Source organism: Lagopus muta, chromosome 1, assembly GCF_023343835.1.
Source record: "Lagopus muta isolate bLagMut1 chromosome 1, bLagMut1 primary, whole genome shotgun sequence".
NCBI lineage: Eukaryota > Metazoa > Chordata > Aves > Galliformes > Phasianidae > Lagopus > Lagopus muta.
The window spans coordinates 108191842-108216389 of record NC_064433.1 but is presented as its reverse complement, the minus strand read 5'-3'; the positions used below and the strand labels follow the sequence as shown (position 1 = coordinate 108216389).

The 24548-nt window shown below is 45.3% G+C and overlaps 1 protein-coding gene across 1 annotated transcript; it reads left to right on the top strand.

The window, feature by feature from the left end:
* Positions 1–1380: 1380 nt before the first annotated feature.
* Positions 1381–21545, top strand: RIPK4 (receptor interacting serine/threonine kinase 4). Its single transcript, XM_048966862.1, has 8 exons — positions 1381–1654; positions 7789–8080; positions 15266–15414; positions 16180–16229; positions 17274–17432; positions 18378–18484; positions 18993–19245; positions 20026–21545. Exons 1-8 carry the CDS (start codon positions 1473–1475, stop codon positions 21201–21203), a joined length of 2370 nt encoding a protein of 789 aa, XP_048822819.1. The 5' UTR covers positions 1381–1472; the 3' UTR covers positions 21204–21545.
* Positions 21546–24548: the final 3003 nt, after the last annotated feature.

The following is a 24548-nucleotide window of genomic DNA, read 5'->3' as shown; positions in this document are numbered from 1 at the left end:
AAGGTCACAGTGCAGATAGGAACAACCTCTTTACAATTATGCTGCTTACCAAAGGTTGCGGACTCCTTCCTCACAGCTGCAGTATCTCAGCAACAGATTAAGAGTCATTATGCCTTGGTCCAAGTCCTGGAGTACCTGGGCTGCATCCAAGGAAGCGTGTCCAGGAAAGTGAGGGAGGTGATGCTGCCCCTCTTCTCTGCACTGGTGAGACCTCAGCTGGAGTACTGTGTTCAGATGGGGAGTCCTCAGTACAGGAGAGACATGGAGCTGTTGGAGTGTGTCCAGAGGAAGGCCATAAAAATAATCCAAGGGATGGAACACCTCCCTATGAGGACAGGCTGAGAGAGCTGGGGCTGTTCACCATGGAGAAGGGAAGGCACCAGGGAGACCCAAGAACAGCCTTTCAGTATGTAAAGAGGAGCTGTATGAAAGAAGAGCACATACTCTGCAACACGGTCTGTTGTAACAGGACAAGAGGAAATGGTTTCAAACTGAAAGAGGGGAGATAAAAACAAATTTTTTTACAGTAAGGGTGCTGAGGCACTGGCACAGGTTGCCCAGAGTGGTGGTGGATGCCTTGATCCTGAAGGCACTCAAGTTGACACTGCAGGTGCTTTGAGCAACCTGATGTAGCTGTAGGTGTCCCAGTTCATTGCAGGGGAGTTGGACCAGATGGCCTTTAAGGGTCTCTTTCAACTCACATGAATCTGTGATTCTACCTGCAGTTAGATGTACAAAAGGATTCAACCACTGGAATCTGCAGCTGAACTAATCGAAGTCCCTCAACCTAGAGGCAGGTAAAAGCCATAGACACATCAATGCTTGGCAGTACAGTTTCCTAGAGACAAAAAAAAATTGTTTCCAAGCACACCCAGACAGACCCCATGCTCTGCAGCACGAAGCAGATGGGACTGTCTCCCAGCCTGAAGCAGGATGTGTGGATGAAGGGTTTCTCTTTGGCTGTAGCCCAGGTGAGACTCCCAGAATAGACCCTGTTTACGGGAAAAGCAAAGAACGGAGTCATTGATGTTTCCCTTCCCCGGGGCACGGCCCCAAGCTGCCGGAGTTCATGGAGCATTTGGATGTTGCTCACAAACACAGGGTTTGACTTTGGATGGTCCCGTGTGGAGCCCAGAGTTAGACTCGACGATCCTTGTAGGTCACTTGCAGTTGGGGGTATTCTGCGATCCTATGACCTCTGGCAGCTCCCGGCCGCTGAGGCAGGTCCCCTTCTCGCCCACCGTTTTCGTGCTCGTCCCAGAGGAACGGGACGAGGGATGGCGCTGCCCACAGCCCGACGGCGAGAACTCCTCCACAGCACCGCCCTGCGCCAGCGCCATGGCGGCGGGGCCGGGACGCCGTCACTTCCTGGGCCGGGCCCGGCCCCCCAGGGCTCACCTGACTCACCTGGGCCGGCGGGAGGCGGCGGCGGCGCGGCTGAGCGCTGAGCCGGGCGGCGGCCGAGGGGCGGCATGGCGCGGGAGAGCGGCTCCCCGTGGGCCATGGGGCTGCTGAAGACCTTCGAGGAGAGCGAGTTCGGCAGCTGGGAGAAGATCGGCTCGGGGGGCTTCGGGCAGGTGTACAAGGTGCGCCACCTCCACTGGAAGACCTGGCTCGCCATCAAGTGCTCGCCCAGCCTGCACGTGGACGAGAAGTAAGGCGGCTCGGCTCGACTGACTCGGCTCGGTTGGGGAGGGGGCGAGGCGGCAGCGCCTCGGTAGGCGTCTGGGGGACGGGGCGGGACGGCTGTCTGCACCGGGCATGGAGAGCGCACGGATCCTTCTTGTTTTCCTTTTTTTTTTTTTCTTCTTTTTTTTTTTTTTTGGCTAGCCCTACACTGGGCGTACTAATGGAAGTGATAGAGCTTAACATCAGCTTTAACATCAGCTCAAACGCCTGTGAGGCTGCCCTGCTGCTGTTTGCCCTGCCGGTGTCAGCTTGTTTTTGACGGACAGACCAGGCGATGTAGCTCAAAGTGTCCAGGCACAGGGAGACTGGGTTATAGGCGCTCCCCGGAGCTCTGTCACACGGCAGGGCCACCATCACCACCTTCAAAATAAGTTAGAATGGTTTTTGCGCTTTTTATTTACAGAACGTTTTAGAAATGCATTCAGCTTTTTTTTTTAGCATGAGGTGAACCGTGCTGCCACCTACTGTAATGTGAGCGATTCGTTGTGAGAGATGCCACCAAATCTCGGTGGTAGAATCATAACATCGTTGGGAAGGGACCTTTAAAGGCCATCTAGTCCAACTCCCCTGCAGTGAACAGGGACACCTACAGCTACATCAGGTTGCTCAGAATCCTATCCAGCCTGACCTGGAGTGTCTGTGGGGAAGGGGCATCCACTGCCTCTTTGGGCAACCTGTGCCAGCGTCTTACCACAAAAAAACTTCTTCCTTATACCCAGTCTAAATCTGCCCTTTCAGTTTGAAACCATTTCCCCTTGTCCTGTCACAACAGATCCTGCTGAAGAGTCTGTCCCCTTCTTCTTATATCCCCTTTGTATACCCAGAGAGGCCGCTCTCAGCTCTCCCTGGAGCCTTCTCCAGGCTGTCCTCAGCTCTCTCAGCTTGTTCTCTTAGGAGAGGAGTTCCAGACCTTGGAATCATTTCTGTGGCCCTCCCCTGGACACGCTCCAGCAGGTCCATGTCTCTCTTAGCAGTACTCAGTGGTGCAATGGAGAGCTGCCTCTCTTCCAGTAGTTACACGGTCTGCAAGTATGAGGCAAATAATGTGAACTTGAGGTTCAGTGAACTAAAACAGTTTAAGACTTTTGGAACATCTGAGGGCAGGGGGCTCCTGCAGCACATGGTTCATTTTGGCAATCATGGGAAAACAGGAGTGTATTTGTTTTGCTGCAGAATGTGTTTTAGGCGCTTAAGGAGAGCATTAATCAGAAGTTTGGGGGGAGGAGAGGAGGGTCTTTGGCCTTTGAAAAGGCTGTTTCTGCAGATTGTATATTTAAATAGCAGGGGGGCACAGACACAATAAAGCACTCCTCATGTAGTTTGCAGGTTTTGGAGCTAGTTGAAACAAGCCCGTATAATTGAACTGTTAATCCAGGAGATTAATTTGAGGAATCATGTCTTGGAAGTGTCTGAAGCGGCAGAGTTGGAGCTACCAGAAGTATTGGAAACATTAACTGAATTGAGCAGAGGCTTTTCTTTATTTATTTGGGACCACATTAAAACACCATTTGTACTGGTTTGGTGTTGGTAGAGCTCTTTAGTGTCTCCTGCAGTGTTTGTGCAGACAGTAAGAGATTTGGAGTAATTCCCCTGGCAATTATCTCACCATAGAGTGAAGTGGCCTCAAGCAGAAAAAAACTGAGTGTACAGCCAGAAATATTTTTACTTTTTAATCCAAGCCCTCTCTAGCTGTCTAGCCAAATCCCATTTATTAGGCTTTACCTGCTCCCACTTTCCCTCCCCCTGACCTGAAATTCTCACATGCAGCTTCAGGTGCTCTCAGGATGGGTAGGATCAGCCTCAGGCTAAAGAATAGAGTGGAGGGGGCTGTCCCCAAGGCCTGCAGAAAACCAACTCTTTTCCATACCTGTGTTGTCCAGAACAGAGGTCTGGTGTGGAGAAAAGGTGACAAGCTCTGAGGGAACAGCCTGGAAATCAGTGTGGGTTTCTTAGAGCTGGATGTGGCTGTATGGATTGTAAGGAGTATGATCATTGTAACGGTTCCCAGGGCAGGCTCCTGGCTAAGCGTGCTTGTCCATGAGGGTGCCTGCTGGATGCGGGGGTGGAAAGGTGTGCCTTTGTGCCTGGGAAAAATGAACAAAATCTTACGTGTACCTGGGTTTGGAAATGGAGTAGAACTTAGGAATGGAGCGGGGTGTAGGAATGTGTTGCTGTTAACTGGTGCTGCATCTATTTAGGCAGGTGACAGAGGTGACTGAATGTATTCAGGTGGTCTCTGGATGTGTAAGTCAAACCTCATACTCACCTCGCTCCCTTTTAGAGGCAGGTTGAGCCCAACTGTGCTGGTTTGCATACAATCCTGTCACGCCAGGCTGTGTGGCAGAGACCTGTCAACAGTCTGAGAGCCATTTTAACCTGGAAGAAGGGATTTTCTGCCTTATTTTTGGCCCAAAGCATATTCTGCTCCAAACATACTATGTTTTTTCTACTCTTATTCATATTCCTCTCTGAGGATCAGTAGTGTGAAGGTCATTAAAGCAGTAGATGGCACAGCAGAGGTCATAGCATGCTCTTAAATGTCTGCCTCGAAGCAGGTGAAAGAGCGCATGAAAAATTCAGCGGTGTCATGTTGTTGTGGACCCGGTGTTTGTTGCCAGCAGCTTGCAGGAATAATCTGTGTTCCCAACTGCAGAGCAGTGTGGGAAGCTGCAAGTTGTGTCTTTGCACACAGAGCCTTATCTTTAGAGAGCGTAAAGATCAGGTACATACAAGTGTGGGCACAGTCATAATTTCTGTGGTGAGAGTTGCCGCAGGAACAATTCCCTTGTCCCTTCTGGAGAACCGAAGGCATGCAGCTCTGTCTGCCTTCAGGAATGCTAGAGGTCATGTATAGTGATTTATCCAATATTTATGATTGTTCTGAAAATGACTGTTCTGTCATTGTCTTCTGTGACAGGTGTCACTTGCCATTGAATCTGGAGCGTGGTCTCTTGCTGTGCTTGCCCTTCTCCCCTGATGTTATTTTGTGGGAAAGCATACATACCCCTATATTTATGGGAGCTGAGCTGTCCTGGATGCAAATCTTTTTAATTGCTGTATTGTTATTTGGAGGGGGAAAGGGCATGGTGTGAAAGTGGTTAGAGAAGATAATTCTGACTCTTCAGACTTGTAGGTATGAAATAAGAAACTGTAAGAGAGGCTAGTCCTGTGCCACTTGACTTAGAAGCCTCACAAGGATCCTTCCTTTTTGCTGGGGCGGGGGAGGTGTTTGTTTCTTGGTGGCAATGCAGTGTAATTTCTAGGCACTAGGAGTAACTGGACAGCATTAAAACAATGCTTTGCTCTGTTAAAACTGAATGACAGTGATACCTGCAGCATCCTTGTAGCGTTAGAACTTGTGTACTGAAGTGATAGGCAGATTGTGTGAGTGCTGAGTGCCAGCAGATCCTTGCACCAAGTGGGAAGCAAAAGTGGAGGCCTTTCATCTCATCCTGATGGAGGTGGCCTTGCCTGCCTAAAGAGATGTTTGTGTTAAAAGGATTAATGCAAATGCACTCCCTGCTTGACTAATGATTAAGTTGTATTCTGGCTATTTCTTCTGCCACTTTTTCTTTCCTGTTTTCTGAAGGTGATGGAGCTGTGTTTGAAAATTAGACTACCTAAGCTGTAATGGCTATGCTGCATCACCATCTGTTTCATTTTGAAATGGACTTTGTATGGAAAGAACTTGAAGATGGCAATTGTGTGGGATTTTTATTTAAACGAGCAAATCACATCTAAGACACTTGTCTTTTAGTTGAGTAAATGACTAATTAACCGAGCCTGGTTGAAACAGAAAAGGAGGTTTTTGTTTTGTTCTGAGAGCTCCCTCTCCACTGGGGAAGATGCCCCATTTCTAGCAGCTGATCTCTGATTTTGGCAATGCTTCCTTAGCCAGGGAACCCCCTTGTCCCTGGCCCAGCGGCTCCTGTTCTATTCCAGCTGTGGCTGGGTTCCTGCTCTGCCTCGGAGGGCTCAGACGGGTGTTTTACATCTCTGACTCCAGCGCTCAGCTCAGCTCGCTGAAGCCTGATGAATTATGCTGGCTATGCATGTGGCTTGGGGGCAAGGAGTTGGTTGTGTTATTCAGAGGCGCTCCCTTCCAGCGTGCCAGAGAGCAAACTGGGTACTTGTCTACAAAGGCAATTATTTCACAAGAAAGCTGCTGTAGGGAGCAGCAAGAGTCGACGTGGTTAATAGAGAAGAAAGATTTCTCTTATCTTTTTATCCTTCCAGTATTGTGTGCTTCCCTCTTCACTCATTTTTCAGCCTGATCTTGCCTCTGAAATAGATCTGTGGCTTCTTGCTAGGTTAGAACCACTCCCGAGGAGAAATGTTCAGCATATCTGATCACTGCAGAGTACTGCAGCTAGTCAAGGTTTCTACTAGATCATAGAATCATTAAGGTTGGAAGAGATCTCTTAAGTTCATCTAGTCCAATCATCCACCTACCACCAATGTTGCCCTCTATACAGTGTCTCTAAATACCACTTCTACCCTTTCCTTAAACACCAACAGAGATGGCGACTCCACACCTCCCTGGGCAGCCTATTCCAATACTAATATCCAACCTGAACCTCCCGTGATATAACTTAAGACCATTACCTCTCATGCCATTGCTGTTACCTGGGCAATGAGGCCAGCCCCCACCTTGCCTTGATCTCCTTTCAGGTGGTTGTAGAGAGTGGTAAGGTCTCCCCTGGGCCTCCTCTTGTCTAAACCAAACACCCCAGTTCCCTCAGCTGTTACCTGTAAGCAAGAGCTAATGCTAACTTAGGTGTTCCACGCTAGGCAAAGCGGAGCCTTCTCACCTCTGCCCTGGGGACTGCCATCATGGTAAGCCTTCACATGGAGCCCCAGGACACAGGCTGGGTGCCACATGGTGGCTCCTGCAGTTACTGTGGGGGACATATTGAGAGCTTTTTGCCAGCAGTATTCCCACACAAATCTCACTGCAGTCACCTGTCCATACTTAAGTGTCCCCAGCACTCCAAGTCCTGGACAGGAGGTGTGCAGAAGGATGTGGGAGATTCTGTGCAGGAATTTTAAATCTCTGACCACCTTATGTCCTGGTCTGTTAGTGGATGGATGGATGGCTGCTGTGCTGTGCTGTGCTGATACCTGTGACCCCAAGCTGCTTTATGTGCTGTCTGTTGCCACCAGCATTGTAACTTCTGACTGACTTGTCGCATGGAGCTCCCCTTCATGGGTGCTTTGCGTTCTGACTTTGGCTGCAGACAGCTAATGTCGGGGCATTACAGCTGTGCAGAAGGCCGTTAAGGGTATTAACGCAATTAAGGGTCCTGACCCAGGATGCCGTGCCTTAGCCTGACTAATGCTGTGGGGTCAGGCCAGCCGCCACCTGCAATCAACCCACAGGTGCTTGTTACCTGTGCCATCCTTGTTACCTAATGAAGGCCAGCATCAGCTGTGGTGTGGCAAGTGTACTGAAGTGATTTTAAAATCACAGAATCATTAAGATTGAAAAAGACCATTAAAATCATTTAGTCCAACAATCAGCACATCACCACCATGCTCTCTAACCCGTATCCCTCAGTGCCACATCACGTTTTGGTGGAAAGAAGGCTTCTACTGTGCCCCACCTGATTGCAGTAGGGAATTTTCTCCACTAAATGTTGGATCTGAGGGACTCTTTGTTGACAGTGCTGGGTCCGTGCAGCCTGGGGCACAGGGCAGCTGAAGCAGTGCTGTTGTCCATGCTTGCTTCTGATCACAGTGTTATGACTCACAAAAGGCTAATTACTTTAGCCCAGGGAGTTACAGCACTGGTGAATCCGTGCATTAAATGTATCATCCTTATTCTTAACTGCATTGTGTACGCATCACAAAAGTGAGGTGGGCTTTGTGTTAGGGGGACTTTTGCTGCTGAAGTGTGCAAGCTTGCATGTGGTTTAGCATCTGTGAACTGTCAAGTCAGTAAATGTGAAAATATTCCTGGGGTATATAGGCTGGAGGCATGAGGTGTGATTCAGCCAGGTGATGAGCACTAAACATGTTTTTCACTTTCAAGTGTTTTGTGCTTGTGTTGAGGGATGAAGCAGCTATTCTATCTTTCACCTTATATTCTCTCCTACCTAGGGAGCGCATGGAGTTATTGGAAGAAGCTAGGAAGATGGAAATGGCAAAATTTCGCTATATCCTTCCTGTTTATGGCATCTGTAAGGAGCCGGTTGGTTTGGTGATGGAATATATGGAGACAGGATCTCTGGAAAAGCTCCTGGCTTCTGAACCTCTGCCGTGGGAGTTGCGCTTCCGAATCATCCACGAGACAGCCGTGGGTATGAACTTCCTGCACTGCATGTCTCCTCCACTGCTCCACCTGGACCTTAAGCCTGCCAACATCCTTCTTGATGCCCACTACCACGTCAAGGTATGCCTTGGTGCTCTGAGGCCCAAACCCACTTTTGCATATTCTTGCATAGCTTTTGCCAAACGCAAAGGTCTGGAGGAAACCCAGAAGCATTCCTTTTGAGTTAGAAAAACACTTAATTGCTCCAGTCCCCCAACTTGCCTACTGATTTATGCACCATTTTGGTGAATAAATGGAGGTAGAGTTGGGGGACCTGCGAGACCTCTCCTAAAATTTTAGTAGAGTGCTAGCGTAGTGAATTTTGTTTTTGCAAATGTAATAGATTCTGTTATGTATTTCCCTGCAGCAGGGTCATAAGGCAGATGAAAATGGGGACAGCAAAATGGTGTGAATATCTAAATTGTTTATATTTGCACCACATCTCAGAATGACAACCTTGTTTTGTCTAGGTGTGGGCTGTGTACGCTCCACTAAATACCCAAGTCTTATTTACAGTGGGAGTCCAGAGAAGCAGAGCCTTCCTGGCAGCAACTCATTTTCTCCTTTCTTTTGTTCAGAGCATTTACAATGAAAAATGAGCTCTGTCATGAGTGCTTATGCTTACCAAGAAGTCACTCAGGGAAATCACTGTGGCTGTATCACTACAAAATTCTTTTCAGTATCCTTTTCCAGAGTAAACTGGCAAATTTATCGGCCTTCTCTGTTGAAGGTTTTGTTTTGACAACTGGATTGGAGAAATTGTGTCTGCTTTCTGATGCTTCTTTTTGGAGAGGAGAGAAACTGAAATATCTTTTTTTTTTTTTTTTTTAATTTTAATTTTTTTTCCAAATCAGTGGCCCAATTCTAACCCTAGCTGATGTAGTCCAGCACATGTAGTTATAGATCTTCCAGTGCCATCATCCATCCTCTCCCTGTTTTTCTGTCCTCCTCAAAGTGGGCAAATGGCTGTGATCCTGCTCTACTGCACTAAAAAGGAAGCGTTCAGTAAATAAAAGCACCTTTCCTAATGTCTTGAGAGGGCTGGAGCCATAAGAAGCCTAATGGAATCAGACCTCATGCTTTCTCAGCTTTTTTCTAGGCCATGTAATGATTTACTTCTTAGGAAGATCTTCTGTCTGAGCTATAAGGCAATTGCAGGCAGTCCCTGGTATTATGGTCAGCACATCAGGATCTGAGCTGTTCAAAGTATATTCACACACATATTCTCAGAAGTCTTTGCTAAGTATTTATTTATCTAAAGTTTATGCTTGCTTGCATAACTTTTACATTCCTAATTCTTGACTCATCCGCAAACCAAGATATGAAGGCTTTATTTTTCTCACCATTTCAGGAGCTTGAAATGCTGCCTAGTATTCTGCCCGCTGTATAAGCTGCACCTTCAAGGTGATGTAATACAAGGGGGCAAAGTGCAAAATGCACCAAAGTTTTTTTCAGCTGAGGTCATTGTTGACTTCTCTAAGCTGTTGCTTCTTCATGTTTCATATACAGAGCACATTCTTCAGACCCTTTCCATTAAGCTCAGAAGAGAATGGTCTAATCCCAGCCTTTTTCAGCCAGAAGTCTTTCAGATCTGTAGCCATCTTGGAAAGTCCTCCAAGCAGCAAAGGAGACATACAAACCTACATGCAAAATAAGAGACGTACATGTTCTGTGAGGAGCCTTCACTTTAAAAATGTGGCCCCAAACCTTCTTTTTGTATATGTGAAACTTGTAATTAAATTTCAGACCCTGCAGCTTCATTTAATGTGCATTTTCTTGCTGGAAGGCTAATGAAGGTGATGATTGAAGTGCTTTTACTTTTAAAATGTTAGTGTTAATTTAGTGGGTGACCTGTCCCTAATAGGATCCTAAAGTGAGTGAAGAGATGTTGCAGACTGCAAAAGAGGAGTTTGGAGGTAGGGAGAATTTTTATAAGCTGTTTGCCCTTGAGCCAGGAAACAGTCTTGCAGTGGAGTACATTAGAAAAGCCATATTGCTAGTTCAATGGAAACACGCCCTTCTTCTTTTACGAGCACAACACTTACAGTAAGAACCCCAAGAGAGGATGATGACTAATGCAGCAGTGTTGCACAGAACTTATCATCAAGTGGGTGCCTCCATATCTTAAAGCTGTCTCCTGTCTGTTACATAAGTGTGTGTGTGTGCTGAATTTGGTTATTGGGAGGATAATTAAGAGGAAAGATTAGCCTGAGCCAAGACATAGATAGCTGTGTATTTATTAGTTTTCTCACGTTGGGGGATTCCTTGCTGATTCTAAATGTATGTATATAATATGTGCAACTTGGAATAAGGCTTTGCTCTCATGTGTAAGATGTATGCATGCCTCCTGCCCTGAAAAGTCTGAGGCAGGAGCTCCCTTCGTCTCCATGTCCTGTTGTTCTGGGCTGCCTTGAGCAGTGTGATTTCCTTGGGAAGATTACTACATACCCTGGCAAGCTTTGCTAGCAACCAACAGTTTGCAATTTTTTTTTTCCTCCTTAATTTCAAGCTGTTGCTTCTGTCTGTATCAATGAGATCTGCCTTGCTCCTTTGTCTGGTGTTTCATAGATTCATATGCTTATGGACTTCTTAATACCTAGTTTTTGCTTACCTGGACCACATCTTCTTGTTCTTCTGCCCTTCCACCCCTTGTACAAACTTGGAATCCCTCCTTTGAGCTCCTTGGTCTCTGGCAATCCAGATGGAGCTGGAGCTGGGGAAGTGATGCTGTATCTAGCACTGCTTCAATGGGATCCTTCTCCAGGGCCATCTGCAGGGGAAGACAGCCCCCACATGCAGGAATCTCTGTCTGACTTATTGTCAGCTACCATACGCGTGTATTCTGTTACTACTTTCCAGGTTTCTTACCGTTTTAAGGGAGCTACTTTTGTTCAAGTTTTTAAAATGAAGTCAGCCCGCAACTTAATACTTCTGGATAAAAACAGTATTTATAAGTCCTTGTTTCTTTTATTATGCAGTCTGGCTTTTGCCTCTCATATATATATATGTATGTATGTGCATTTGTGTATATATAGGTGTGTATATGTATGTGCAATTGTGTGTATTTGCACCATATATATATATATAGTCTCTCTGTGCAGATGCATACACAAGCAAATTCCACCAGTTATTTTTCATCTGTCAGGTTTTGTTTTAAAGAACTTGAATGGGATGAGCTGTCTCAGCTGTGTGCTGCTCAAGCTCAACTGTAGTGGATTTCACCCACTGTTGGTCCAGCTTAAGCCAGTGTGAAGTTTGCTGCTGTGCTCCCAGTACACACAGGCATCCTGTCTGTGTTTAGTTACCTTCAGCTGAAGGGAAGGGCTGCAAAATTTATAGGGTTTGAATTGAGAAGCAGCATAGTCAGGTAGAAAATTGATGATAAAGCTTCTTAATGTACCATAGGTGGATGTAACACCTGGAGGCCAGGCTGGTAAAGAGAGGTTCTCTCTTTTATTAGACTAGCTGATGTAGTTAACAACCATTTTATTAGCTGCAAGCACTCTCCTGTTATTAGAAATGAGAAAAGGCTTTGTTGTTTTCTGATCCCTTAGTTTCCCACCCTTCCAGATGAAGGTTTCCAGGCAGGGCTGTTACCTGGTTCTTTGATCCCAGCTAAGCGAGATGATTTTCGCCTTGATCAGTTCCCTAGCGGTGGCACAGAGGAGGTACCAAGACCATTGCTGCTATGGTCATATACACTTGTGATGGATTAGAAGCCATCACAATGCTTTCTACTCTTCTGAAGAAACAACTGTAAACATCACTGATTAAAAAAAAAAAAACAACCTAAAAAACCAAACGTATTTATGAGGAGATGGTTTTTAAAACTTCCCGTTATGACAGATGCAATGGCATTCTCAACAGCCAAGTGCACAGAGAGTTTGGCCAGGGACAAGTACTGAATATGCCAACAGAGATTAAAAATTAATCTGACTACTTTGTGTTACCTATTTGATAAACCTTTGGGTGAACTCTGACCTGAGCCTGCTCTGGTTGATGCTTGAGTCTTATTTGTAGAAAGGTGACATGCAGAACTGCGTGCACACTTCAGGGTGGGCTATCGGGAGCGGATAGTTTCCAATCACTAATTTTATTTCTGGGAGGTAAACCCTGGCACTGCTCAGGAGCAGCTTCAGTTCAGGAGAGATTTTAGTTTCTGTAAAAGCTCCATGAAATAATTTGACCAAGTCAAGCATCTAAACCCTTGCAAGAGAGTGAGTGTTTTTCACAAAATAGAATGGAAATAGATGGCAATGAGGGATGTGCTTGGTGGGCTTGGTGGGGATGGGCTGATGGTTGGACAGGGTGATCCTACTGGTCTTTTCAACCTCAGTGATTCTATGAAATGTCTGCAAAAGGCGGAAACAGCTAAAAATCTGTTTGTAAAGTGCTCTCAAACCAAAAAAGACAAGTTTTGTGGAAAATGCCCTTTGGATCTGGGATCTGGCAGTAGGATGATGTTGCTGGGCAGCAGGCAGGGAAGCACGGGCAGCTCCCCTCCCCAGTGACTGCTCACGTGTTTCTTCTCACACAACCTTTGAGAGGCAGGGAGCGGGTGAGCTGTCTGAACATGAACAATCCCGCTGCCTCCGTGGGGTTTGGCCGCTGTTCTTTCTTTTCTCTTCCTACCTCTTCACCACCTGCTTTGCATGGAGCAGGTTGTCGCCTCCGTGTCTCCTCTAAACTATGCTGTTATTATGTACGCTTTTGAAGCATAATGGGATCCGTCCAAAGTGAGGACTAAGTGCCCAGTGGTGGCACGGGTCAGCTGCTGGGGTGGGCATGGGCCTGCGGGTAGCAAGGACTCAGTGGAAGGCATGGAAACTTTGCCAGCAAGGTGCCTGGTGAGTGGAGCACGTGATGGGCAACTTAAAGGCAGGAGAGATAAGTTACATGGCTGCATCTTCCACCCACTGCATAGTTCCCACTGATGTTAAAAGAAACTGCATGACTAAATACCCTGTGCTGCGTGGAAAAGTTATCCTGAAGGAACTAATGAAAGCCACAAAAGCTGTCTGTGGGATCTCGCTCTTTTGTTGCAGCCTGGCAGATAACACATGTTTGTGTCCAGTGCTTCCTGCAACATTCAGTATGATGGCAGCTCTGCTCAGCAGATGAATTTCCTTTACTTTGGTATGAAGCCTAATCCTTCACGGTAGGCAGGAACAGGTTACGAGGCTATATGCCATGTATTTTAGCTGTTTCTTGGTTTGTAGGCTTGGGGTGAGACCTCGTAGTGCACAAACCTCACGTCTTAGCTCTAGCTTTAGATGCACACAAAGTAGCTATTGTTCTTTCCGAACACAGCACTGTCACTGCACTGTCTGCATTTCATCTTTTTTCTTAACTTACACAGTAGGAAACCTGGTATTGTTTAGACAAAGAGGAAGATGTATTACTTTAATTATGCCTGCATGCCATATGGATTTCTTGAGGTGTAACACAGCTCCTTGCTTTATGTTAATCACAGGATAGCATGACTCTGCCAAGTCGGATCTGTTCAGGCTTGTGTGAGCTAGAGAGTTTACTAACCTGACACCAAGGATTTGTGTGATGTTGGCATTGTGCTTTTGTTCTGTGCAGAGCACTGAGCACCCCAAACTCCTGCAGCACTCAATGGGGCGAGTAGCTGGCTTGCAAACACAGGTTTTTGACTACTCCCTGCTTTCCTATATTCCAGCACTTGGCAGGAGAAAAACTACTCTTCCAGATGACTTCACATTTCTTTCTCTCAAGTCATTCGCATATACCCATATAGATTTAAGATACAGGTAGGAATAGGTTGTCCAGAGAGGTGGTGGATGCCCCATCCCTGGAGACACTCAAGGTCAGGCTGGATGGGGCTCTGAGCAACCTGATGTAGCTGTAGGTGTCCCTGTTCATTGCAGAGGAATTGGACTAGGTGGCCTTTTGAGTTTCCGACTCATGCAATCCTATGATTCTATATCCCTGTGTGCTAGGGCACAGGCTGTCCACACAACTTCTCTCCCAAGTTCTTTTTTCCTGGGAGAAATTCCTTCTGAAGCTATGTGGGTCGGTTTGTTTCTCCTATGTTGGGAGATTCCTACCGTACGGAGAGCAGCAGCGGTGTATATCCTGCCTGTTCTCCAGCAGAGTGGAGCAGGCTGCGGTTTTCTCCCTTTCCAATATCAGGTGCATGTTACAACTGGCCCTGTGGTATCTTTAGAGAGAAGCTTCTGAAAGTGTTAAGCTGGAGCCTATTTAAAACAAATAAATAAATAAATATTTTTAAATTATGCCTGTTGTTTTGAGGGAGAACTTTCTCAAAGGAGAAGCTGTGAAGATCAAAAGAGATGAGTGAGTCATTGGAAAACTGGAGTATTTTTGAGATAAAAAGAACGTCTAAGTCCATTTTGGGGTGGAGGGGAGTTATGTGAAGGAGAAAGCTTATCTGTCACGTAGACAGAACCGGAACGGCCCAAAAAGGCTTGACTTGTCTTGAAATTTCCACTTAGCGTAATACACATTTTTGACCAGTGGGAAATAATTAAGACAAAGGAAAATTCCTTGCCTATCTGTTTGCTCGATGATTGGTATGCCTTTGAGAGCAAATGAATGCATATTTGTTTGACACTTCAAATTAAAGTGGAGGTGTGTTTTCCTTTTTCTAAACTTGCTGTCACTTGCTCGGTTCATTTCAGCTGCCTTCACTGCGTCACTGCACCAACTTGCTGTATCTGCTCATTGCCAAAAAGAATTCCCTGTGTGGGTTTAGTGTTTTTTGGGCCTGTTGTGCCTCAGTCCTTGTTGGCACGGTCAGTGCAACTGTAATATCTGGAGGAGCAATTCTCTTGCACTTGTTGGGCCCATGGTCTGAAAACAGGTGCTCAGAAAGCTTGGGCATAACTGGCAACATGCTGTTACAGAGGGAGAGGGGATGGGTGAGAGCAGTAATTGTGTTAACCTGTACTTTGCACTAGCTACTTTTTGACTGGTTTTAAATTGCACTAAATTGTCTGACGGTTGTGTTTGCCATGTAATGGGTTAACATGCTGCTGCTTGCAGAAAGCTTCTTGCTTTTATTTTATTTTGTTCAGCTTAACCTTAAAGAAAAGCCTACAGCAGCGTAATGCTTCCAGCATTGTTTTCTTAGCTGGGCACTTCTGAATGGTAGCTCGCTGTGTTGTTTCTTTGAGTCACTGCATTACGTCTCTCTGTTTTTACAGAAGAGGTTTTGTAAACTCCTCTGAAGTCTGCTGGTAACATGCACAATTCTCTCTCCTCCTCCTCCATCTTCTGCAGATTTCTGACTTTGGACTTGCGAAGTGCAATGGTTTGTCACATTCCCATGACCTCAGTATGGATGGCTTGTGTGGCACAATTGCATACCTTCCTCCAGAGCGCATCAAGGAGAAGAACAGGTGTTTTGACACCAAGCATGATGTGTACAGGTCAGTTAACTGCGAAAATAAGTGCTTGAATAAATGACCCAAAAACCTGAGCATGAGAACCCTACCTCTAGTTTGAAGCTCATCTTGCAAAGGCTCACGTTTGGTTTGCTTTATGCAAAGTCCTTACAGGGTAGAATGCTTTTAACAAACTGCAGCTGATCCTGGTCTTGTGGAAATTAAATAAACATTACTTGGAACAATTATTAGCAACTGACATGGATGCTGTTCTGCCCACCTTATTTTCCCCCATTAAAGGTACATCCTGACCCACTTTTCTAGTCTGTGACACAATTCTTAGCTATCTTAAGTAGATTTCATCACTAGGTCTTCGGTTCTTCTTTCGCAGTAAGGCTGTTAGGAAGAGGAAGTCATAGCTGTAGATTACAAGATATGTCATGTTCTAAATGAAATGTATTTTTGTACAGTTGTGTTGCAGGCTAGTATTAAATGACATCCATAGTAGTTCTTTGCTGCTCTCTGATCTTGTTAGTGTTTTTTTGTGGAGTAATTGGTATATGTTAACAAGAAACCCGCAGACTCCAACAAGTCTCTTTGTTCGCTGCCTTGGATTCCTCTCTGCACAAATGAGACTTTCAGATCATAGTTCTTGGCTGCATCTTGCTCTGTGTGTTATTCAGTGGAAACGCAGTAGTGAAATCCAAGGAAAGAGAACTTAGCAAAATAAATTATGCTTCTGTTTAATAGCGGGCTTTTAAAATTAATTTTTGCAGCTTTTCTAAAACTATTTTTGGTATATATTTGTAGCTTTTCCATTGTGATCTGGGGAGTTCTTACACAGAAGAAGCCTTTTGCAGGTAAGATTGATGGATCATGGTTTGCACTGGATTTTCTTATGCCTTTCTTACAATGATATGCACGCTTCCCTCCTCACCAGCCCCACAAAGACAAGTGATATAAATAATTCATGTCTTCTGAATTCCTACAGTCCTGTGCAACAGGCATATGTAATCTCTCAAATTCCAAGCACAATTTCAGGTTCTCCTTTGTCCTCCATCCTAAAAGCAGAACCTATACTGCCATGAGATGCCCTCGTCTGCACTTTTTTGATTTTGCTGGAGTTTGCTGTGCTGATCCAGATCAGTGTGTGGCCTGCTCAGACTTCTGATGTTCATGGGCAGCCAGGAAGGTGCAGGGCAAAGCCGACTGGCAGGCAAGCCTATTGTTTTCAGGAAGAGCTTCTCTGCAGAGTGGTTCTGGAGTTTATTTGTAGATTGCAGGTACAGATTAAAAAATAAAAAATAAAAAAGCTGCCTGTGAGAGTAAGCTTTGTTCTGCCCCACAGTAAATGTATCAATCTACAGGCAGTTATTTATTCTTTATGACTATTTTCCTTTGTATGCGACTAGCCTAAGTATAACAAACATGTTTGAGCGGGTTCCAGTCTACTACTCATTTTTCTCCTAGTAAACTCAGTGGTTGACTTCAGAGTCAAGAGCCACATTAATGCACTGTGTTTTTTCTTCACCTTTATGTAAAGTTCAGGCACTTGGTTTATGTAAAAACTGCGGTTCAGTTTTCAAACAGCAGATACAGAAAACCAAAGAGAGGTAGCAAAGAACTGTGAGGTGTTTTTGTATTTTATTCTCTGTTTCTGCCTCTTTTATGGGTGGAAAGAGCACATAGTCACTCACTGATGATTAACTGATACATGAGAAGTAGACATTAATGTGTGTGGAAGTGGTGTGGAAGAGTAAGATTTTTTTTCCCTGTTGATAAAGTGCTTTAGATCTTAAAGTGTGAGAAAACAAGTTTTTGCTTAATGCACTGTTAGTACTCTTAGACAAAAGAGAAATCCTTCCTTTTGCTGAGAGCTTCAATTCTGTGCTTTTGCTTTACAGAGGAAAACAACATTTTACATATCATGGTAAAAGTAGTTAAAGGCCACCGCCCAGAGCTACCTGCTGTTTCCAAATCCAGACCTCATTCATGTAATAACTTGATCAAACTGATGCAAAAATGTTGGCAAGATGATCCTGGTGAACGGCCAACATTTCAAGGTAAGATTTCCTCGTAGCTTGGCTGCCTGTTTCTTCTTCCATGAGTCACGTTATTGCTCAGGACTCTCTTAATCCTTGAGGTAAATGCTGCAAACATTTGTGACAGAATAAATAGAGCACATTGTATGGCAGAGACAATGATACAGGCCACTTATTCACTGGTGGCGGAAGAGATTATCTGGGGACAAGTCAAACCATGATGGTTTTATGTAAACATATTGGGAATAAGATCTGTACTGAATCAGTTGATCCATTTAGTTGGTACTTGAAGAGAAGGTGGTTCATGTTCACGTCCGATCATCTCTATTAGTGTAGATGCCAAGCTGGACTTGATGGGCTTTGTACCATACAAAAGTGTTGAACACCCTGGCTCTTGAGCTATACCACTATATGCCAAGAAACAGAATTGTCTTCTTGTTACAAAAAAATTTGTACTGTCATTTTTCTGTTTACAAAAAAAAAAGGCAGCTCTGGCCAAAGGTTTGAACTTGCCCCAGAACCTCTTAGGAATTCAGATGTGCAGTAGAATGTAGCATATGGTATCTACAAGTGGCTTCATTTAGCATCAGTGACAGAGATTTGTTTCTTATTCCCATTCACTCCCCTCTTTCTGCCTGGATAAAGTATGGCCATGGATGGAAGAGGTATCACATAAGTCTGCTAACAGTTGAAAAAGCCCTGTGTATGTAACATCAGTCCTGTCTGAATGTGGAAACAAACTGTTCAGTCAGTCCTACGCACTCTTTGCTTAGCTGCACATTTCTACCTTCTGATGAGGTGCTTGGTGGAATAGCCAAAACTGGAGTCTTTCTTCTGTAATATCTCATAACCATTAAGACAGAGAAAAGCAGTAGGGCACCTGGGGAGAAATCTCCTATTTAAAAAAACAAAAAAACCAACCAACCATCTAACCAAACAGTAAAACCTCTCTTTCTTTCTTCAAAGAAATTACTTCGGTAACAGAAACGCTTTGTGAAAAACCAGAAGATGAAACAAAGGAAATGGTAGCTGAGGATCTGGACACCAAAAGTTCCCCAAAGCAGCGATCTGAGGTATTTTGTCTTTCTGTCCCATGTTAAAATGCACTTTTTTCTTTTTTTTTTCCCCCTTATTTATTTATTTATTTATTTATTTATTTATTTATTTTGCCAGAAACAGGTTCCTCTGTGACTAACTTCTAAACAGCTTTCTCTTTGCTGCTTTTTAACACCTCCTTGCCTGATTGAAGTGGGTCTTGCTGAAGGATTGGGCTGCAGAAGCAACAGTATAGGCAAGCTTAGGAAAACCCCTGCACAAAACCTGAGATCCAGTGGATCCTTAGACTGCTGAAGGACAGCAAGACAGTTAGAAAATCAGGGCTGGAACTACGTGGGTGTGTTTGATCTTAAAAACAAACAAACAAAAAGAAACAACATACCAGGTGCTTTAGACAGATTTCATTTAATAAGAACAATGCTTAAAGCTACCCGCAAGCTAACAGTATTAGGCTTTCTCTCATAGAGGGTCATACTCAGTTTTCCTTACTGACCTTTCTAAAATACTTGTGTGTTTCTTTTGAAGGGGATGTCTGCATTATCGCAGCCAAAACAGGAGCCTGTTGTGGCATCAGTTAAGGATTACAGTCTATCAGAATTGTTGTCCCAGCTGGATTCAGGGATTTCACAGACTATGGAAGGCCCTGAGGATCTCAGCCGCAGCTCTTCCGAATCCAAACTTGCTGCCAGCGACAAGCGACTTTCAGGAGTTTCATCTGTAGATTCAGCATTTTCATCCAGAGGCTCCCTTTCCCTTTCCTTTGAAAGAGAGAGTTCAGGTAATGGTCAGGGGTTTTTCGTTGTTGGCTTTTCTATTTCTGTGGTTGCTTGGACTGGAGCATGGGACCTTATGGGTTGGAGAGGGACCATGTAAAAAATAATATGTCCTGTTGTCATAACTGTAAATTTGTTTGCTGGAGGCAGCTATTAAGAAAAAATAAATGGAGAGATTCCCAAGCATGATAATAATGAGAAGCAATGCATTTAATTTACTTACGAAGAGAAGGTACCTGAATTCCCATCGAAGCAATTACAGAATTAGTCATGGAAATGTTGATTGGAAAGGAGATCACCTTGTCTAGTGTCCTGGTCAGAGTGGGACTAAAGCCAGTGCCAGTACAGGAGCTTGTAGCTTTTGCAGTTAATACTAAGCCCAAGTCTGAGCACCTGACTTTTGAGAAGATTCAAGCAGTTCTCTCAGCAGCCCCAGTAACACTGTAATAAAGACCCTCCCCATCCCTTCCCCCGATGAGCCCTTCCCTTTTTAGTATGTACTGCATAAAACAGGCATCAATTTTCCACTTAGGCAAAGCATGATAAGTGAGGGGGAACAAACTGCAACTTCCTTTGTTCTTAGTTTCATTGGAGACAGAATAAGAAGTAGTGTGGGCTCCAACTGTGATGTAAACTGGCTCTGAAACTTCTGCAGATACGGCAGTGGGATGGGAGGGCATTTTTTGCAGTCTGAAGACACTGCTGAAGCCACCAGCTGTGCTAGCCAAGAATGAATAAGGGTTGTCAAGTATCAGCATTGTGATGATGGTTTATTTTTCATCTAGATATAGGTACTACAGACATACAGAAAAGGAAGCTAACAGAGGCTATTTTAGCTGGAGACACGAGCAAGCTGATGAAGATCCTCCAGCCTCAAGACGTTGATATTGTTTTAGATGGGAACTGCAGTCTTTTGCACTTAGCTGTTGAAGCTGGTCAAGAGGAATGTGTCAAATGGCTCCTCCTTTACAATGCTAACCCAAACCTCACTAACAAGAAAGGATCCACCCCTCTTCACATAGCCATTGAGAAGAAAATTAAAAGCATTGTGGAGCTGCTCATGGCAAGGAAGATCAACGTTAATGCCAAAGATGAGGATCAGTGGACTGCTCTTCACTTTGCTGCCCAGAATGGGGACGACTTCAGCACCAAAATGCTGCTTGATAAGAATGCATCCCTGAATGAGGTAGATTTTGAAGGCAGAGCCCCCATCCACATAGCCTGTCAGTATGGCCAAGAGAATATTGTGCGGATTCTGCTGAGAAGAGGCGTTAACGTGAACATCAAAGGAAAGGATGACTGGGTGCCTCTGCACTATGCTGCCTGGCAAGGTCATCTTCCCATCGTAAAGCTTCTGGCCAAACAACCAGGTGCAAATGTAAATGTGCAGACCGTGGATGGAAGGACCTCGCTACACTTGGCTGCTCAGCGAGGTCACTACCGTGTCGCTCGCCTGCTCATAGACCTGGAGTCAGATGTCAATGTACCGAATGCGCTCTCGCAGACTGCTCTCCACATAGCTGCTGAAACTGGCCACACGAGCACATCCAGGCTGCTCCTTAAACATGGTGCAGACATTGAGGCAGCAACAGTGGAAGGATGTACTGCTCTGCACTTGGCATCTCGCAGCGGCCATTTAGCAACAACAAAGTTGCTGATGGATGAAGGGGCCAATGTTTTTGCCAGAGGCCCATTAAATAGGACAGCGTTGCATCTTGCTGCAGAAAATGGACACTCTGAAGTAGTAGAAGAACTTGTCAGTTCAGGAAGCATCAATGTTTCTGATGATGAGGGGTTGACAGCTCTTCATTTGGCTGCAAGAGGAGGGCACACAAAAACAGTTGAGGTTCTTCTAAAGCACGGGGCACTCACTGATCTGCAAAGACCCACATTTCAGACCCTGCTCCGGCTTACTCAGCAGAGCAGCAGTAGCTCAGTTACTGTGTTGTTAAGTGAGACTTAATCAAAAGGTACAGTACTTGCTATCTTTCTGCCTGGTGTGGAGAAGGTTGCTGGAACTTGATTCACAAGAGCCTCGTCCAGCTGTGCACTGACCTGCTCACCAGCAGCGTCAGCAGATGGACTGAGGGGCGGCCAGCAAGGAGCTACTCATGTTTGAGTGTGTGAGAGAGGGAGCACATGGACTAAAGCCAAATGCAAGGTTAAGAGCTGGAGCCCACCACACTGTGGTCTGGATCATCCACTCTGCATGTGCCTGCCCCACTGTATAGTGATATTCCCCTCCCACAGATGCTGTGAGTGTAGGATGCAACTTGTGCGTTCCCCTTGCTTTTTTTTTTTTTTTACAAAGTAATTTAAGAACTAATATTCTGATTTTCCTCAGAAAAAGGATGGATTAGCTTCCTGGTTTATTGCAGTGACCTATATTTTGGGCTCAAAGCCTCCAAAGTAAAACAAACCCAACACAAATCTGCTGGAAATTAATGCAAGAGATGAAGAAAGAGCTATTCAAGATACTGTCAATCATAAAACCTGGCTAAGTTTCATTTTCAGAAGGTATTCTGTTTAAAGGAGATACACTGATTATAGTTTTCCATGTAATCAAGATGACTAAGACAGACTGTCATTAACAAGGATCCCAAAATTACATAAGCAGAAGTAAAGCTTAAAACTGATCTCTTCATATGCAGTACCATCTTCTATGCATTTTAAGATCAGTAAGCTGAACTATGTTCTTAGTGGTTTCTCTCAAAAAGCCAAACAAACAAAAAAAATTCATACTGGACTCAAACTGGATGGTATATTCTAACACCATTAAGTCTAATTGCAAAATGATGTTTGTAGGGACATGTTAGAGAACCATACCAGCCATGCCACAGTACATGTCCTGGGAGAATGAACTGTGTGTTACCTAGATTGATATACTGTGTATATAGTATTTCTACCTGTTGTATGCTTTTTTTCTACTGAAGAAAATAGATTGTTTAGAGTGGGTATGTTTTAATACACCTTTTAGTTTCACTCTTGTCAAAATTCAAATGTGACACATTATTAATAAAATACTGTGCTCCATATCTGCCTGCATTTTGTCACGTTGGTTTTCTTTTCCATCTTGAAGCAAATGAAAGGCTTCTGCCTCCCTGAGAGCAAAGCTGCTCCTTTCATGGGCAATGGCAGCAGTGGTGGCTGAATGCATAAAAAAACCAAAGGGTTGGCTCTCACTGCTGCTTGAGACTGTTTGTGGCTACACATAGGGTACCTCTCTGTACTTGTTTGCACCCCCCTGGTTAAATTCCGTGTAGTGTGGGGCTTTATGTAAGCAGGTAGGTGCAAGCTGCTCCCTGTTTGAGATGTTTCACTGCCCACCTAGCAGAACTGTACTGAGAAGTAGACAGTGAATCTGTGCTTGTGGCCAGTATATGGAGGTTACAAAGCAATATGCCTCTTATTGAGCCTAACAGTCATGGCAAGCTTCCTAAATGCAATGACAGTGAAACTTCTCATAAAACAAACAAGAATATTATAATTTGCTTACTGCTTCCTTCAGCCTCTTCTGAGACCAGTGCAGTTGTCATGTTTCATTAAGCTGTGCTTCATCACTATCTCTTTATAGAAATTAAGCCACAGACCACTTACTCTCTCAAGTCCTGTGCTGCTGTGATTAAACGTTTGGCTTAGCCTGGGACACACCTTACACTTCAAGTCCTCCAAACAAACAGATTTGGGATACTTAATTCCAGTGGTATTTGCTCAAACTTCAGAAGAAGAACTGTAGGACTAAGCAGCAACAGTCTTGTGCCTCCTAATAATCCCAGTGTGTACCAGCTAGGCAAAGAGAAAGTATAAGCTTATGCTTTTAAAACAACTCGAGCACTGCTTCGCCAGTACATTCCTTCAATGCCTAATAATAATAGCACATTAGCTTCTAATTAGACATGAAGCCACACTTACGAGTCTTTATTTTCCAGTCTTTCACAACAATAGGCAACAGCTATGTGTTACATAGAAGGCATTGGGGAAAAAGCAACAAAGGGATTGCATGCTGTGCTGCCAGTGTTGTAGGGAGTGTATTTCCTCACATGGCAGCTCCTCATGCAGTCAGGAGGGCTGAATGGGGTGCAGTATGAGCGCTAGGAGCAACTAGGAATTACTGCTTTCTGTACGTCTCCTGTGGGTGACTTTCATGGTTATGCGCGTGCTGCTCACTGGCTTGCTGAAGTCCCATCTGGACTCTGCAGCAGCTTCACTTTCACCCTCAGCTCACACCCAGAATCAAGCAAAGGCAGGGTTGGGAGCTGTCACCCTGCATGCAGCCTCTGCCTGCTCAAACCCTTGGCTCCAGCAATCATGCAATCCCCAAAAGGTGCGTAAATCCCTGTGTTCTTGGCAAACAGGCTTGGTACGCGGTGTGATGGCAAGGAGAGTGCTGCAGAGCTCAGCTCTGAGCACCCGCAGCAGCATAGCTGGGAGGAACAGGGTCCCAGCAGCAGAATGTGCCTCTCACCACCTCCCTGATCCAAGCCTCAGCCTCTGGGTGACGAGGCAGCCCCTGGTGCGTGACCTGTCTTCCCAGCAGCCTGTTCCCAGCACCCGCTGGTGTTATTTACCCACTCCTCAGACCAAGAAGCTGCAGTGCCATGTCTCTACAGGCCTTGAGAGGACTTGACAAGCCTGTGGTTCAAACACGCTTGGCAGCAGGCAAGGGGAGAGGATTGCTGGGCGATTGCGAAGAGGCCCGGAGGCAAACCTCAGACTTTTCATTCCTGCCTCCTCCTTGCACCACCTTGGCTCCACACGGCTAAGGCTGCCAGGAAAACAAGGTGTGAGGGAGTCAAGCTGCATCACCAAGGGCTCCTTTGGCAGAAGGGTAAAAACCTGCACAAGCAAAGGCACCAGGCTGCTCTGCATGCAAGTTCTGAGACCTGTGGTGTCGTTGCATATAGTTTAAAAAGAACAAATGCTGGATTCTGTACCTGGGATGGAGCAACCTCAAATATATTTACACACAGGGGATTAGAGGCTGGACAGGAGCCCTATGGAAAGGAATCTGGGGATTCTGGCTAATGGCAAGCTGTACCTGAGCCAGCAGTGTGCCCTGGAGCCAAAGGGACAACCATACCCGGCGGGCACCAGGCCCAGCACAGGTGCCTTCTGCTCTGCAGTGTGTGGCCTCACCTGCAGCACTGGGTGCAGGTTTGGGTGCTGCGATTTAACAAGGACATAAAGCTGTTAGAGAGCATCCAAAGATGGGGAAGGCTCTGAGGGCAAGGTGTGCGAGGAGCGGCTGAGGCCCCTCGCTGTGCTCAGCGCAGAGCAGAGGAGCTGAGGGGAGGCCTGATGGCGGCTG

Coding starts and splice junctions, on each gene's coding strand:
- RIPK4 (XM_048966862.1), top strand. CDS start 1,473: ATGGCGCGGGAGAGCGGCTCCCCGTGGGCCATGGGGCTGCTGAAGACC. Junction 1,655..7,788: donor AGCCTGCACGTGGACGAGAA/GTAAGGCGGCTC, acceptor TCTCCTACCTAG/GGAGCGCATGGAGTTATTGG. Junction 15,415..16,179: donor ACCAAGCATGATGTGTACAG/GTCAGTTAACTG, acceptor ATATATTTGTAG/CTTTTCCATTGTGATCTGGG.